Raw genomic sequence first — 12371 nt, 5'->3', positions numbered from 1 at the left:
ATGTGTATCATACTGAACCAGAACTTTATATCAGTGTACGCATTTTTCACCAGCACAAAGGTCTGTAACTTGCACTACATTTAATTGAATTATTCACTCGAAAAATGTGGACGTAAACATCATTGGTGTTGGAGAGAAATGAGCTAAATCCAGCTCCAGTCAGCGTCCAGTCCGTCCTAAATGCTGCACAACGGAATAACAACACACTTTTCCAACAGCTGAACTTTTAAGGTGCATTCAAGTAACTCTGGTACACTGGATTGTCCATCTTCCAAAAATAACTAATGTTATTTAAAATATTTTAAATAAGACAATGCAAAGTCTTATTTAAAAAAAATCTTAGGAAACGATATCATCCACTCATCCAGTCAGTTTTACAGCGGCCACTTTCTGTTTGTTTCTCTCGATTGGAAGGAACTGAAAACATACTGAGACTTTAAATAATACTGAACCTTGATTTTTGTGTACATTTGTAGTCCTAGTCAAACGGGTTTATACTGACATTATTACAAACAATTCAAAATGCCAAACTCTTCCCCTCCACACAATTCTAACCAAAAGTTCCTGGTAAAAGAGAAAACATCTATTTCTCACCTGCTGTCTTTTTTGGGTTAAATTTCTACCCTGATGACTTCTTTTTACCCTGACAAATACAGTCGAAACAGGGGGGTAATAATGACCCCAGAAAAGTTCCCTGGTTAGTGAAAACTGGGGTAGTTTTCTACACACCAGTGGCTAGATACATGCAAGAAAACAGCTTTTGAAAACCTGTCCATCGTGGGGTTGGTTATCCAAACATGGTTTTTTGTTTGTTTGGTTTTTTTTGCCCAGCAGTTTTTTACTTTTACTACCATAGATTCATTATATTTACAATAAAACAGCAAACAACGGCTGTTTAGATTAACATGGCTACTCTCCCAAAGATTGTGGGGAACAAAAATTACAATTGGTAGGAGAGTGACTGAGTCGGAGAGGATCCATCAGTGTGAACTCTCCTCTATGTTTACATAGGGGAAGGATGGCCATAATGAGGTTGCTAGACGACCTGTGCAGCAACAGGAAACAGGATGTTTAAATAGACACTGGTTGCTTTTTTTTTTTTTTTTTTTTTTTACATTTTTTTTAAACATTTAAAGATCATATCCACTAATGTGACAAACTTATTGCCAAATACTGATGCGCTTTGTTTGTGAAAGCTAAGCGTTTAGATAGAGCTGCCACTCCAAAAAGTCTGTGGGATTGCCCTTCTTTATTTATTTTTTCTTTCTTTCTTCTTTTTCTACCGTATCTAAATATAAGACGGTGACAAATAGTCCAAATAGCCTACAGTAGCAACCCAACTGTGATGTGGGGGTGGTGCGGCTCTATCTCCAAAAGTCTCCTCTGTTGGATCCGGAGTGCGTCAAGAGAAGGTCGCAGAGTGCCTCAGCTGCCGCGCGCGGCCGACTGTCCCCCTTTCATCTAGTTACCATGAAGAGACAAAACGCCAGGACGCTCGCCCTCATCGTCAGCATCCTCACCTACCTGGTGGTCGGGGCGGCCGTCTTCGAGACCCTGGAGTCCAAACAGGAGAAAACTCACAAGAGGAGGCTGGACGCCAGGAAGTACGAACTCATGCGCAAATTTAACTTGACCAAAGCGAACTTCGAGGAGCTCGAGCTCGTCGTTTTGCAGCTCAAACCTCACAAAGCCGGAGTCCAGTGGAAATTCGCGGGCTCCTTTTACTTCGCCATCACTGTGATCACGACCATAGGTGAGCACAGGTGAAACGAGCCTTTCGGGTTGTCCCTCTAGAGTATTTTGTGTTGTCGTGGTTTGTTTGTTTGTTAAAGACTTATTTCATGGATTTCTCACGTCGCGCGCCAGGTAAGACGGCGACTTCCCAAATTCAAACATTCTTTGATGTTTTCTGAGGTTAGAAAGGTGAATTTTTGCTCTTCAGCGCCTTTTCTGACAGACGTTCAGAGTTTGAGAACTAAAATCAGTGACTTTACGTAGAAAACCAAGGATTATAATAATTAAAGAAAGTAATATTTGCCTTCAGCTAGAGAAATAAAGTTAACATGGGAATAACGGTGGATTATTCAATATAATAAAATAAATCATGACTTCGGAAGTAAAGAAATTAGATATGCCAAAGGAATGTGTCCGCTGCATTCTTTTTGTTTTGTTTTGTTTTTTTCATTTCACCACATTTTTTAAGGGGGGTGTTTTATATTATATTTCTTCCCACCACACTATAAAAGTTACTCCGTTAACTTAATTTGGCTTAATTTTAGAGATGCACCAATCAGAGATTTTGAGGCCAATTTCTAATCACCGATTTCTTTGAAGCTTTGATATGACTAAAATTGAGCTCTATTAACAATTTCAGTTCAATTTTAATACAACAACGTCCAGGTGTGTGTTAGTTATTCATACGATTTCTGTGAGAGAGAGCAGTGGACGTTACACAGCTCTGTAATGAATCTGGTTGTAGAGTTTACATTTTTAAAATACCTGCGGGTCCAAGAATACCTGTTGGTAACATACAGGAAGTTCACCAACAATATTGTATGCATTTGTTTGTTTTGGTCAAACAAAGCTACGCTTTCTTTGCCTCAACGAGTGGAGTTAGTTTTATGGCTGAAATATTATTTGGCTCCGCAGATCAAATAACTTTTAATATCAGGCCAGGATTACAAGATAATGATTTCCATGTCGACTTGGCCTGGTGTGAAAAAGTAAACCTATACTGGTAATGCCACCAGGGGGAGCATCAACCGTCCAGCGTAACTGGATAACTGGTGATGAGTCTTTAATATTTAATTTTCTGTCCACTCACTTTTTCCAGAGTTGTTTTAGTTTACGGATATTGGAGGCTTAACCTTTAACACTGTTGGATTTGGATTCATATTTCACTGTGTATTTTGGGTTCTCTCTGATTACTTCCTCTAAAAGTCCAGAAGTGATCTAGTTTCTTCAGAAAATGTTAATAAAAGATTTAACATGATGAAATTGCTCTACTTTATACAGAAAAGATTAAATTAATCCAAGTCCTGCCAAATTAATTTAGCATATTGATTATAACAGCTGTAATTATTCTGCCTATACCATACATGCTGTTTTGATACAGACTCATCAAAATGTAGATTAAATACCAACAAATACGTTTTGTTGGTGTTTACAAGTGACTCGTACAGAAAAGTTTTCTCACCTCTGCACTTTCTTTAACATCTCACTAAAAGGATATTTATCACTTTACTGTTTCTTTTACATTAGTTTTTTTTCACTTATTCAGAAACTTCTTCAGAGAAAAGGAACTTTAATCCTGTTGTATTTTGGATCGAAACGTGTGAAATTTCACTAAGCTCTTAAGAAATGTGTAAAAATAGAAACAAATTGTCTGTTTTGTAAATATTTTGTTGAGACTTTCATTCAGGTAAATGCACTTTAAGAAAATGTATCTGATAAAGTTGCTGCTCGATATTTCTGGCATGACTTTGGTAACCTCGGTACATGAAGTTGCCCAAGTTATTTTAAAAAGACAGATTCTATATTTATATTTGTTTAATTAAATATTAAACTAACTGACCCAAAAAAAGTACCATTAGCTGTTAAAAAAAAAGCTCCTTCTGAGTGTGAAATGGTCTAAAAATATCCATCAACAAAATGGTTCAGCAACATCCTTGTTAGCTGTTTTGCTGTTAAAGCTCATTAACTATTCATGAGCGGAGGCATCCTTAGACAAAAGTCACAAAAAATAACTCATTTTAGTGAAAGGAAGTCAGGAACATGTGACGGTGTTCATTCTCGGGCAGTTTTTAACAACTTGTAAAATGTAGTGATTAGCACCATTAGCTCAGTTAGCATCTCTTACTGTAGCTGCACATTGTCTGCGTGGCTAGGTTGTAAATATTCTTAACACGAGTCTTTCACAATTTCACAATCATATAATGTAGATAAAAACATAAAGAGCTTCAACCAGCTAAAACAAGAAAGGAAAGTAGCTCTTTGATGTAAAAGTTGCTAACTGAAATTATCAACCAATTACAGATTCTGAAGGCAATAATAGGTGATGTAAAAGAGATTAATCAGGTTATGAAACTTTGTATGACCGCAAATTATTACCATGTACATGTATTTTTCTGGTAATTTATAAATAAATATTTCTTACTTTTAGATTTGTAGTTTCTATTGTTTGGTTTTTAAGCCTGAACTCCACTTAGGAACCTACAAGAAGTTACAATAAAACGATTATTTAAACAAAGTTTTTGTCTAACAACCTGAGATATAAGCAAAAATAGGCAATGTAAATGCAGTGATTGAATTTATATTTACGTTTTCTTCTGGCCCTGACTGGAAGGGGAGGAGCCAGAAGTGATTTGGCCTGGACAGGAAGGAAGTGTTGCGAAGAAACGGACTGAGCCGTACCTGAAGTGTTCTTGGACTGGAGAATTTCCGACCGTAGCGTCTGCCGCTCACTGAGAAGAGTAAAACAATACGTGCTTTCACAAGTCCCCAAAAAACTCCAGTAAGAACAGGGGAAGTTGGTGGAATTGTTGGTAATTGATTAATAAAAAGGAAAAAAATAAAGGGTGCTTGACAGGTCTGAAAAGTCACTTTCCATTGTTGACAGTCTAACATAAAGACTAGGACAGAACTTATAGTAATAAGAGTCTTAGTTTATGAGTGATTAGTTTGCTGAGGATATTTATTATCTGACTGGTGTTACTTTAAAATGAAAGAGATCTGAGATCAGTTTGTAAGACCTGCACGCTGTTACAAATATGTGATGTACTCTCCTCTTAGGTTACGGCCATGCAGCGCCCAGCACCGACTCAGGGAAGATGTTCTGCATGTTCTATGCCCTGCTTGGGATCCCGCTCACCCTTGTAATGTTCCAGAGCCTGGGAGAGCGCATCAACACGTTCGTCAGATACCTGCTGCATCAAGCCAAAAAGTGCCTGGGAATGCGTCAGACCGAGGTCTCCATGGCGAACATGGTGACGGTCGGCTTCTTCTCCTGCTTGAGCACTCTGTGTGTGGGCGCCGCGGCGTTCTCCCACTGCGAGGGATGGAGTTTCCTGCACGCCTTCTACTACTGCTTCATCACGCTCACAACCATCGGTTTTGGAGATTACGTGGCCCTGCAGAGGGACGACGCGCTTCAGAACGACCCGCGCTACGTGGCTTTCTGCTTCGTCTACATCCTCATGGGCCTGACGGTGATCGGGGCGTTCCTGAATCTCGTCGTGCTCCGCTTCCTGACCATGAACACCGAGGATGAGCGGCGGGACGCCAAGCAGAAGGCCTTGATGACCGTGGGCAAGCCCCGAGGGGAGGTGGCTCGTCTTCTACCGCTCTCGACCTCAACCTCGTCCACCGTCGTAGCCAACAACGCCACAAAGGCTAAAGATTTAAAAGGTGCTTACACCGAGGTTTTGCATTTCCAAACGATATGCTCCTGCTTGTGGTACAGAAGCAAAGAGAAGCTGCAGGGCTCCATACCCACCATGATCCCTCAGGAGATGACTTTCTCAGATGCCTACTTGCAGCAGAACAGTAACTGTCCTCACTACATGGATCCTGGATCAACAGGGTGTGTGTGCAGTCCACGTCAATGCACCAGCATAAGCTCCATAACAACAGGCCTACACATTCTGTCTCCATTCAATCTGTTTAAAAGACGCAGCTCCGTTTAGCCTTTCACAGCAACTGAAGAACAACACTTAACTGCAACTAGATGTACGTGGTGCTACAATCCTGGTATTCCAAGAGTATAATGCGCAAAAAAAAAAAGAAGGAGTATGCACACAGCAAAGTCTTGATCAAATATGTAATGCAGACAGAACAGCAAACAAAGGGTTTCCTTTTGAGGCTTTGTGTGGGTGTGTGTGTGTGTGTGTGTGTGTGTGTGTGTGTGCTCAACGGAGTTAGGTCCAACCGGTTTGGTGTCACGTGGGTCACGACACATGAACACAACGTGGTGCATGTTGTGCCTATCGGATGCTTGGCCGGTGAAATCAACAGTGAGGTGACGGTGAAATGAAGAGAAACAAGAACTGAATCTTGTTTTCCCTGCAGCAAAGAAGGATTTTGGGTTTTCATTAACGAGCGTGGCATTACTTCCTAAATGTTTCCTTCATTCATTCTGTTCCTTCATTTTTTAAGTTTAGAGGTGTATCGATATATCCAGCTCACAGGACAAGGCGAGTTTATGAGACAAGATTTTAACAATATTGTTGTTATAAAGAATCTCCATTTTTGTTCCACAGATATAGCAAAGGTTTCATAAACCACTTTTCTTTCTCTCTCTCTGTGTTATCAGAGTACAGTCAAGGTTTGCAGTCAAGGTTTGACAATTAGATATATTTTTATGGTTATGCTCTAAGGTGACCCTGATGCGAACAAGAGATAAGCAAATGTCAACCTGCTTTGTTAAAGATACTATAAAAAGCCCTTTTTGCTAAATGGAAAGCAACTCAGTTAGCACCATTAGCGGCTAACCGTTAGCCAGATATGTAAACCTTTGCATTATATCACTATATTAAAACATCTATAGGCTTCTTCAAAATAATTTTGGATTTTACCTGCTCCATAGGGCAACTCAAGAACGGCTTCCTTTTCTGCTGGTGTCAGACTTAAATCACAAACTTTCATATCAGGAGTCCAGAATAACCACTGGCACTTATTTCACCTGACAAGGCCACTAGCTGGAGTTCTTGCTAGACGGGCTTTGATGAGAAATGTGGTGGCATTTTATGAACACCAGACTTCACGTCATAAACCTTTACTTTGAAGACATTACAGTTTGTGAGAATTTGTGACCCATCAGAACTTCACCAAGTCTGGAACAGGAGACCAACTTCACATGAGTCACATCTGTAGCTGCCCCCGTTACCAGTGCTCTCCAACCAAATTGCTGGTGCTAGTCACAAACTTACGTAATTTGTCAGGTGGAAAAGTCTAAAAACAATGTGACCACTGACAACAACACACTGAAATGTCCTTTAGTTTGCATTTGTTTTACCCTGAAAGTAAACAAAGTGAGTTGAGTTTGATCACATTCCTCTTCAGTTTGCCTTAATCAGCTTGATGGACTGTATTTACTGGAGGTTAAGGTGTCTTGGTTCATTTTCTTTCATTTGTCTGGTTGACTGGTAGCTAAACTGTAATATTTAGATGTTTGATGTTCTTCCCATATCGCAAGAAAATCCCCAAAGCAGGAGCTGGAAACAAAACAAAATGCATTGCGGTCCAGTAATTATCTAGCATATTTGTAACATTTATGTACTGAATAATATTTAAAGAAATATTTAATATAGAATTGTCCGTCAATCTGAAGAAATTGATCAAGCATTTTAAAATGGCTGAAGAAAACACCCCATAAAACACAAATGAGTATCTAAGGACACTTCACTTCACTTTTAAATGATTCTATTTGATTTCTTGCCTACAAAAACCATAAATACACTCATTCTGATTTCTCAGGGATATTTTAAAAAATTTTAAAGAAGATTCTTTATTATGTTATCATAAACAATAGCATCTGTAGTAAAATGCTTGCTGTGCTCGTTGAGGAATAATTGGTAGAAGCTAGTCAGGCCCATCCCAATTTTAGCTAATTTGAACAATTCATACTGAAACGATTATTATCAATTTGATACAATGCTATGCTCGTCGATATTAATTTTGTTGCTGTTTTCTCAAACTACTCTGTGTTACAATGCTACAACATGGAGGCTGCTAGCTGTATGAATCTGCCGTATCAGCTGCGACTCGTCAATCGGCTCTCACTAGTTCACTTTCACCACTCAAACTTCTTCACTCGCTTTTCTACAAACCTATGCCAATAAGACATCTTTCTGCTACAGATATAATGAACCTTGAACATTGGATTGAGGGTAATTCTGTTAGCTAATTGTCATAGGTTAGTCGTTTTTGGTTATTACGCTAAACTATGCTAATTATTTCCAACTGCACAGCATAGCATATTATTGCAATTTTTGAATGCAATATCATCCATCCAACCATTTTCTAATCACCCTTTGTCCCTAATGGGGTCGGGAGGGTTGCTGGTGCCAATCCTCAGCTAACATTCCGGGTGAGAGGCGGGGTTCACCCTGGACAGGTTGTCAGTCTGTTGCGGGGCAACACAGAGACATACAGGACACACAACCATTCACACACACACTCACGCCTAGGGAGAATTTAGACAAACCAATTAATCTGACAGTCATGTTTTTGGACTGTGGGAGGAAGCCGGAGAACCCGGACAGAACCCACCATGCACAGGGAGAACATGCAAACTCCATGCAGAAAGACCCTGGGCCGGGAATCGAACCCAGGACCTTCTTGCTGCAAGGCAACAGCTGTACCAACTGCGCCACTGTGCAGCCCAATGCAATATCAATGAGGGCAATACTAGGTAGCTACAATCCAGGCAATAGCACTGCTTTCCAATAGTTTCCACTTAAATGGACTTTATGTTGCGTGTCGACGGCTGAAATGGACTTTAAATGATTTTAAGCTGTACAAATTCTAAGATTGTAAAATATGGCTCAACCCCAAACGTTAATTTCATCTCAATATCCAGCAAAAACTGACAATGTTAAGTTTTCCTAATATCATGCAGATCTGTGTGCTACTATGTTTGGCAGCATACTGTGTATACTTTGTTTTTCAGTCAAGAAAATCTCTTAGGCATTTCCTCTTAACACTTTCATTGATGGCAACAGAACACAGAGGATAGAAGACCTGCCCAGACACAACCCACATTACACATAATGTGCACAGAGATGTGCAGATCACATCTGGAGCAAACAGTTGATTCAACTGTATTATTTATGTTTTATTTTTGCTTTGTTTTGTGTTCGTGGGGAGCCGTCTGTTGGGGCAGATGGGAGGGGGGTTACCATGTTGGTACAATGCGTAATTAGTTGGTTGTCAGTCACAGACAGCTTTGCTTTGAATAGACAGAATCGGGATGATTGATAGATAAGAAAAAAAAATCTCTTTCTGCTCACGTCTCACGTGTTCCTGGGTACAGTTTGGTGGTTTGTCAGTGGGTGGCATGATGCAGAGTCACATTCGCTTCACTTCGAGGAGGAACAACTGAATCTTAACCCCCGAAGGCAAATTATTTCGATTTGCTTATCATTGTATTCTGTGACTTTACAAATAAGCAGCTGACAAAATCAATCAAGAGGACAAGCTGTCGTCACGTTAAAGAGAAAGTACACCCTCTTTTGTCACAGTTTTCATTATTACTTCAACAGATGATTATAAACTAAGTGTCATGATTTGCGGTGGTGGAGGTGAGGAGGAGTTTTAATGGTGAAAAACAGAAAACAGTCCACAGACCTGGCAGCACTGCTGAGCGGAAGGCTAATGCTCAACACAGGTAGCAACAGGCAGATACGGACGAACACAGACGTAACCAGACGTAGATTGACGTAGGACCCGACAAACACACGGAGACACAGGTGACATTAAATACACAAGAGGAAATCAGGGAACGAGATACACCTGGGGACTAATCACGGGGAGACAGGACAACACAGAGACTCAGACACACAGGAAACTAGAAATAAACATACAGAAAAACACAGAACACAACACTAAGCGTCTTTGATTTGGTCTCAGCTGTTTAATTGTTCCAGAAGTCTTGGGACAAATTCAGTTTTAACTTTATAAATTTGCCATTGGAAGAAGCGGCGAATTGCCAGAACTGCTGCTGTTATCAAGCTGGTCAGATCAGGTAATTTTTAGCATTTCATTGAGCAGCAGCAGCAGCTACGTCCTCTTTCCCAGTACCAGAAAGGATGCACTTAATTTCCTGCATTACGCTACTCTGGTTTGGCTTTAAATTTGTTTAATACATAACAATAACATGATATGTGTTGTGCAGTTTTGCGGGGCGGTGTATTCGCACCGCTGCTTTTTTTTGTACTTTTGCGGTTTTGATCCTTTCACACCCAACTTTTTTGGGTACAAAATGGAGTCACACACCTTGGTATTGTTCATCCTGGTCATTGTCGGTTTGTACCCACCAAGGGGCATTTTATTGTTGCTGTGGCAACCAATGTTTTACATAGTGATTTATTTAATCTGCTCATAAGAGGTTGATGTGTGACTCCAGTAAATATCTACTGGCAGGAGGTTGCATAGAATCACTTTAGACTGACCCAAACTAGGATCAAAACCAAGACAATGGAAGTAGAGATTAATACAAAGTTGTCAAAAAATATTGCAAATAGAATTCACATATACATGAGATTCAAACATTTTTCTAAATACCTCTATTAAGGAAAATGTATAACTGTGAAACATAAACAAACTGCTACAGGAAGTGCTCAAGATGACTTGTTTTAGACACACAGAAAGGCGCCTGGACACAAAATGGCGGCACGAATGAATGAAGGCATGAACCGATATGAAAGCGTCAGAATTTAAAATTTGATTAAAACGTTCGTAGAGCTGCTGAGGTCCAGATTTATGTCACGATTTGACCGTTTTGTAGCTTTCCACGAGGGCGTACTTTCTATTTATCACCATGACGACAGATATGCAGCCACATCGACTGAACTAGTAAAAATAAAGGACCACAGGCAAGAAATCATTTTTACTATAAATTAACCCGCTCACCTTTCAATTTCAGTAATTGTTTTCATCTTTGGGAATGGGGCGGAAGTCAAAATATCTTGTAACAACTCGGTAGGTTATGTTTTAGCTTTGGAATCCAACATATTTATATTATATTTAACAACTGTCTTGAAAAAGTTTTTAAATTTATTCCGTTGTAGAGCTCTGGGTAAGTGTCACGTTTTTACCGACATTGACGCTTTTCCATCAGTTTTCTCTGGGTTTGTAGAAAATGTTAGAAATTATAAATGAACTGCAATATCTATATATTTTTGCCAGCTTCTTAAAACACTATTTCATCACATATCTGTGCTTGGATTTAAAAAAAATGTATTTTCTTTATTTTTCGTCATTTAACGTGTTTTACTGTTTGCTTTGTTGGGTGAAATCTGGGAGTCTAACAGACTAAACCGGTGCACGTATTACATGCAAATAAGAAATGATGTGATGTCTCTTCAGAAGATGAAATCATGTAGCAGCATCAACCTATTGTGCTGGACTGACATGCACATTTACATATGATTATTAAAGAAAAGAAACTCATGCTATCGATTCTTTCACCAACAAAACAATAGCCTGTTGTTAATTGTATGCACGGGTAAAAAAGATTTTAAAAAATACGCGAGCAATGACTGAAGCAATGTTTCAGGACTATTAATCATACATTTTACAGGCCTGTACATCAGCAAGAACAGGGAAATTAAAAATAAAGTGCAGAACCCCAAAGAGGTCTCTCCCACTTCCTCATATTTCTTAGACAACAGGCAACAAAAATGTTCTTGCAGCTTTGAGAGAGAGAACAAAGTTCTCCGTTCTTGAAGAATATTTATGGGCCTTAAGTCTGTCAGCAGTAAAACATGAATATTTTGCCAATAAAATGACTGGTTTTGAGTTTTTCTGTTGTTGTTGATGTTTTTAATGGCTTGATAAATTCTGATGTAATACAAGATGTGAAGATGTTCATAATTATATTTTGTACAAGGGAGTCTCTTACAGTCACGGCAAAAAGAAAGCACACATATCAGTTTCACAGATTTTCAAACATAATTCACAGAGATAATTGCCTGGTCCTAAACAGTTTGTAGAATTAAATCAATAAAAATTCAAATAGATATTAATCTGACTTGGCATGGATTGGTGTGAGATTCACAAGTGATGTCCTGAATGTAAAAAGGCTGCATTTCCATTTACCTTAAATTGAGCAATTTAACATTTCAGAAATAAATTCACACAATGGAAACATGGCAATTAAAAAAAAATCTTGTTTGTCAATAAAACATTTAGCTGTTTGGATAACGTGGTTGTTTTGGCCATATCTAAATTGGTTAATTTAGCAAAACTACCACGTAAACACTTTTCGCTTCACGCAATGTCACATGATCTACAACCAGATCATGTGACATTGTTTACGCTACGTGGTTTACGCTACGCTGCTGCTAGCGTTAACCATGAAGAAGAAGACGACAGGAAGTAGTAGGAGGATTTTTTTTTTTTTTTTTTTTTTTTTATTAAACAATTTGAACAAGTTTACAATACTACGAGGCATGTACACGCAAGAAGAAAACAAGTCCTACAGGCTCATGGCATACACATAATTATAACACAAATAAAAATATTTTTTAATAAAAAAACATAAAAATAAAGAAAGTAAAATAAAATTATAAGTTAAAATAGTCAGACATCAAACAAAGTGATAGCAGAGACTAAAATAAACAAAAAAAGACGAAACAAAACAAAACAAAGGG

General features: G+C 38.9%; 1 protein-coding gene across 1 annotated transcript; it reads left to right on the top strand.

Moving 5' to 3' along the window:
- Nucleotides 1-10: 10 nt before the first annotated feature.
- Nucleotides 11-8123, top strand: kcnk3b (potassium channel, subfamily K, member 3b). Its single transcript, XM_044142920.1, has 2 exons — nt 11-1753; nt 4792-8123. Exons 1-2 carry the CDS (start codon nt 1471-1473, stop codon nt 5682-5684), a joined length of 1176 nt encoding a protein of 391 aa, XP_043998855.1. The 5' UTR covers nt 11-1470; the 3' UTR covers nt 5685-8123.
- Nucleotides 8124-12371: the final 4248 nt, after the last annotated feature.

The sequence above is a fragment of the Gambusia affinis genome, linkage group LG16, assembly GCF_019740435.1.
Source record: "Gambusia affinis linkage group LG16, SWU_Gaff_1.0, whole genome shotgun sequence".
Taxonomy (NCBI): Eukaryota; Metazoa; Chordata; class Actinopteri; order Cyprinodontiformes; family Poeciliidae; genus Gambusia; species Gambusia affinis.
This window is presented reverse-complemented; position numbering and strand designations above follow the sequence as displayed.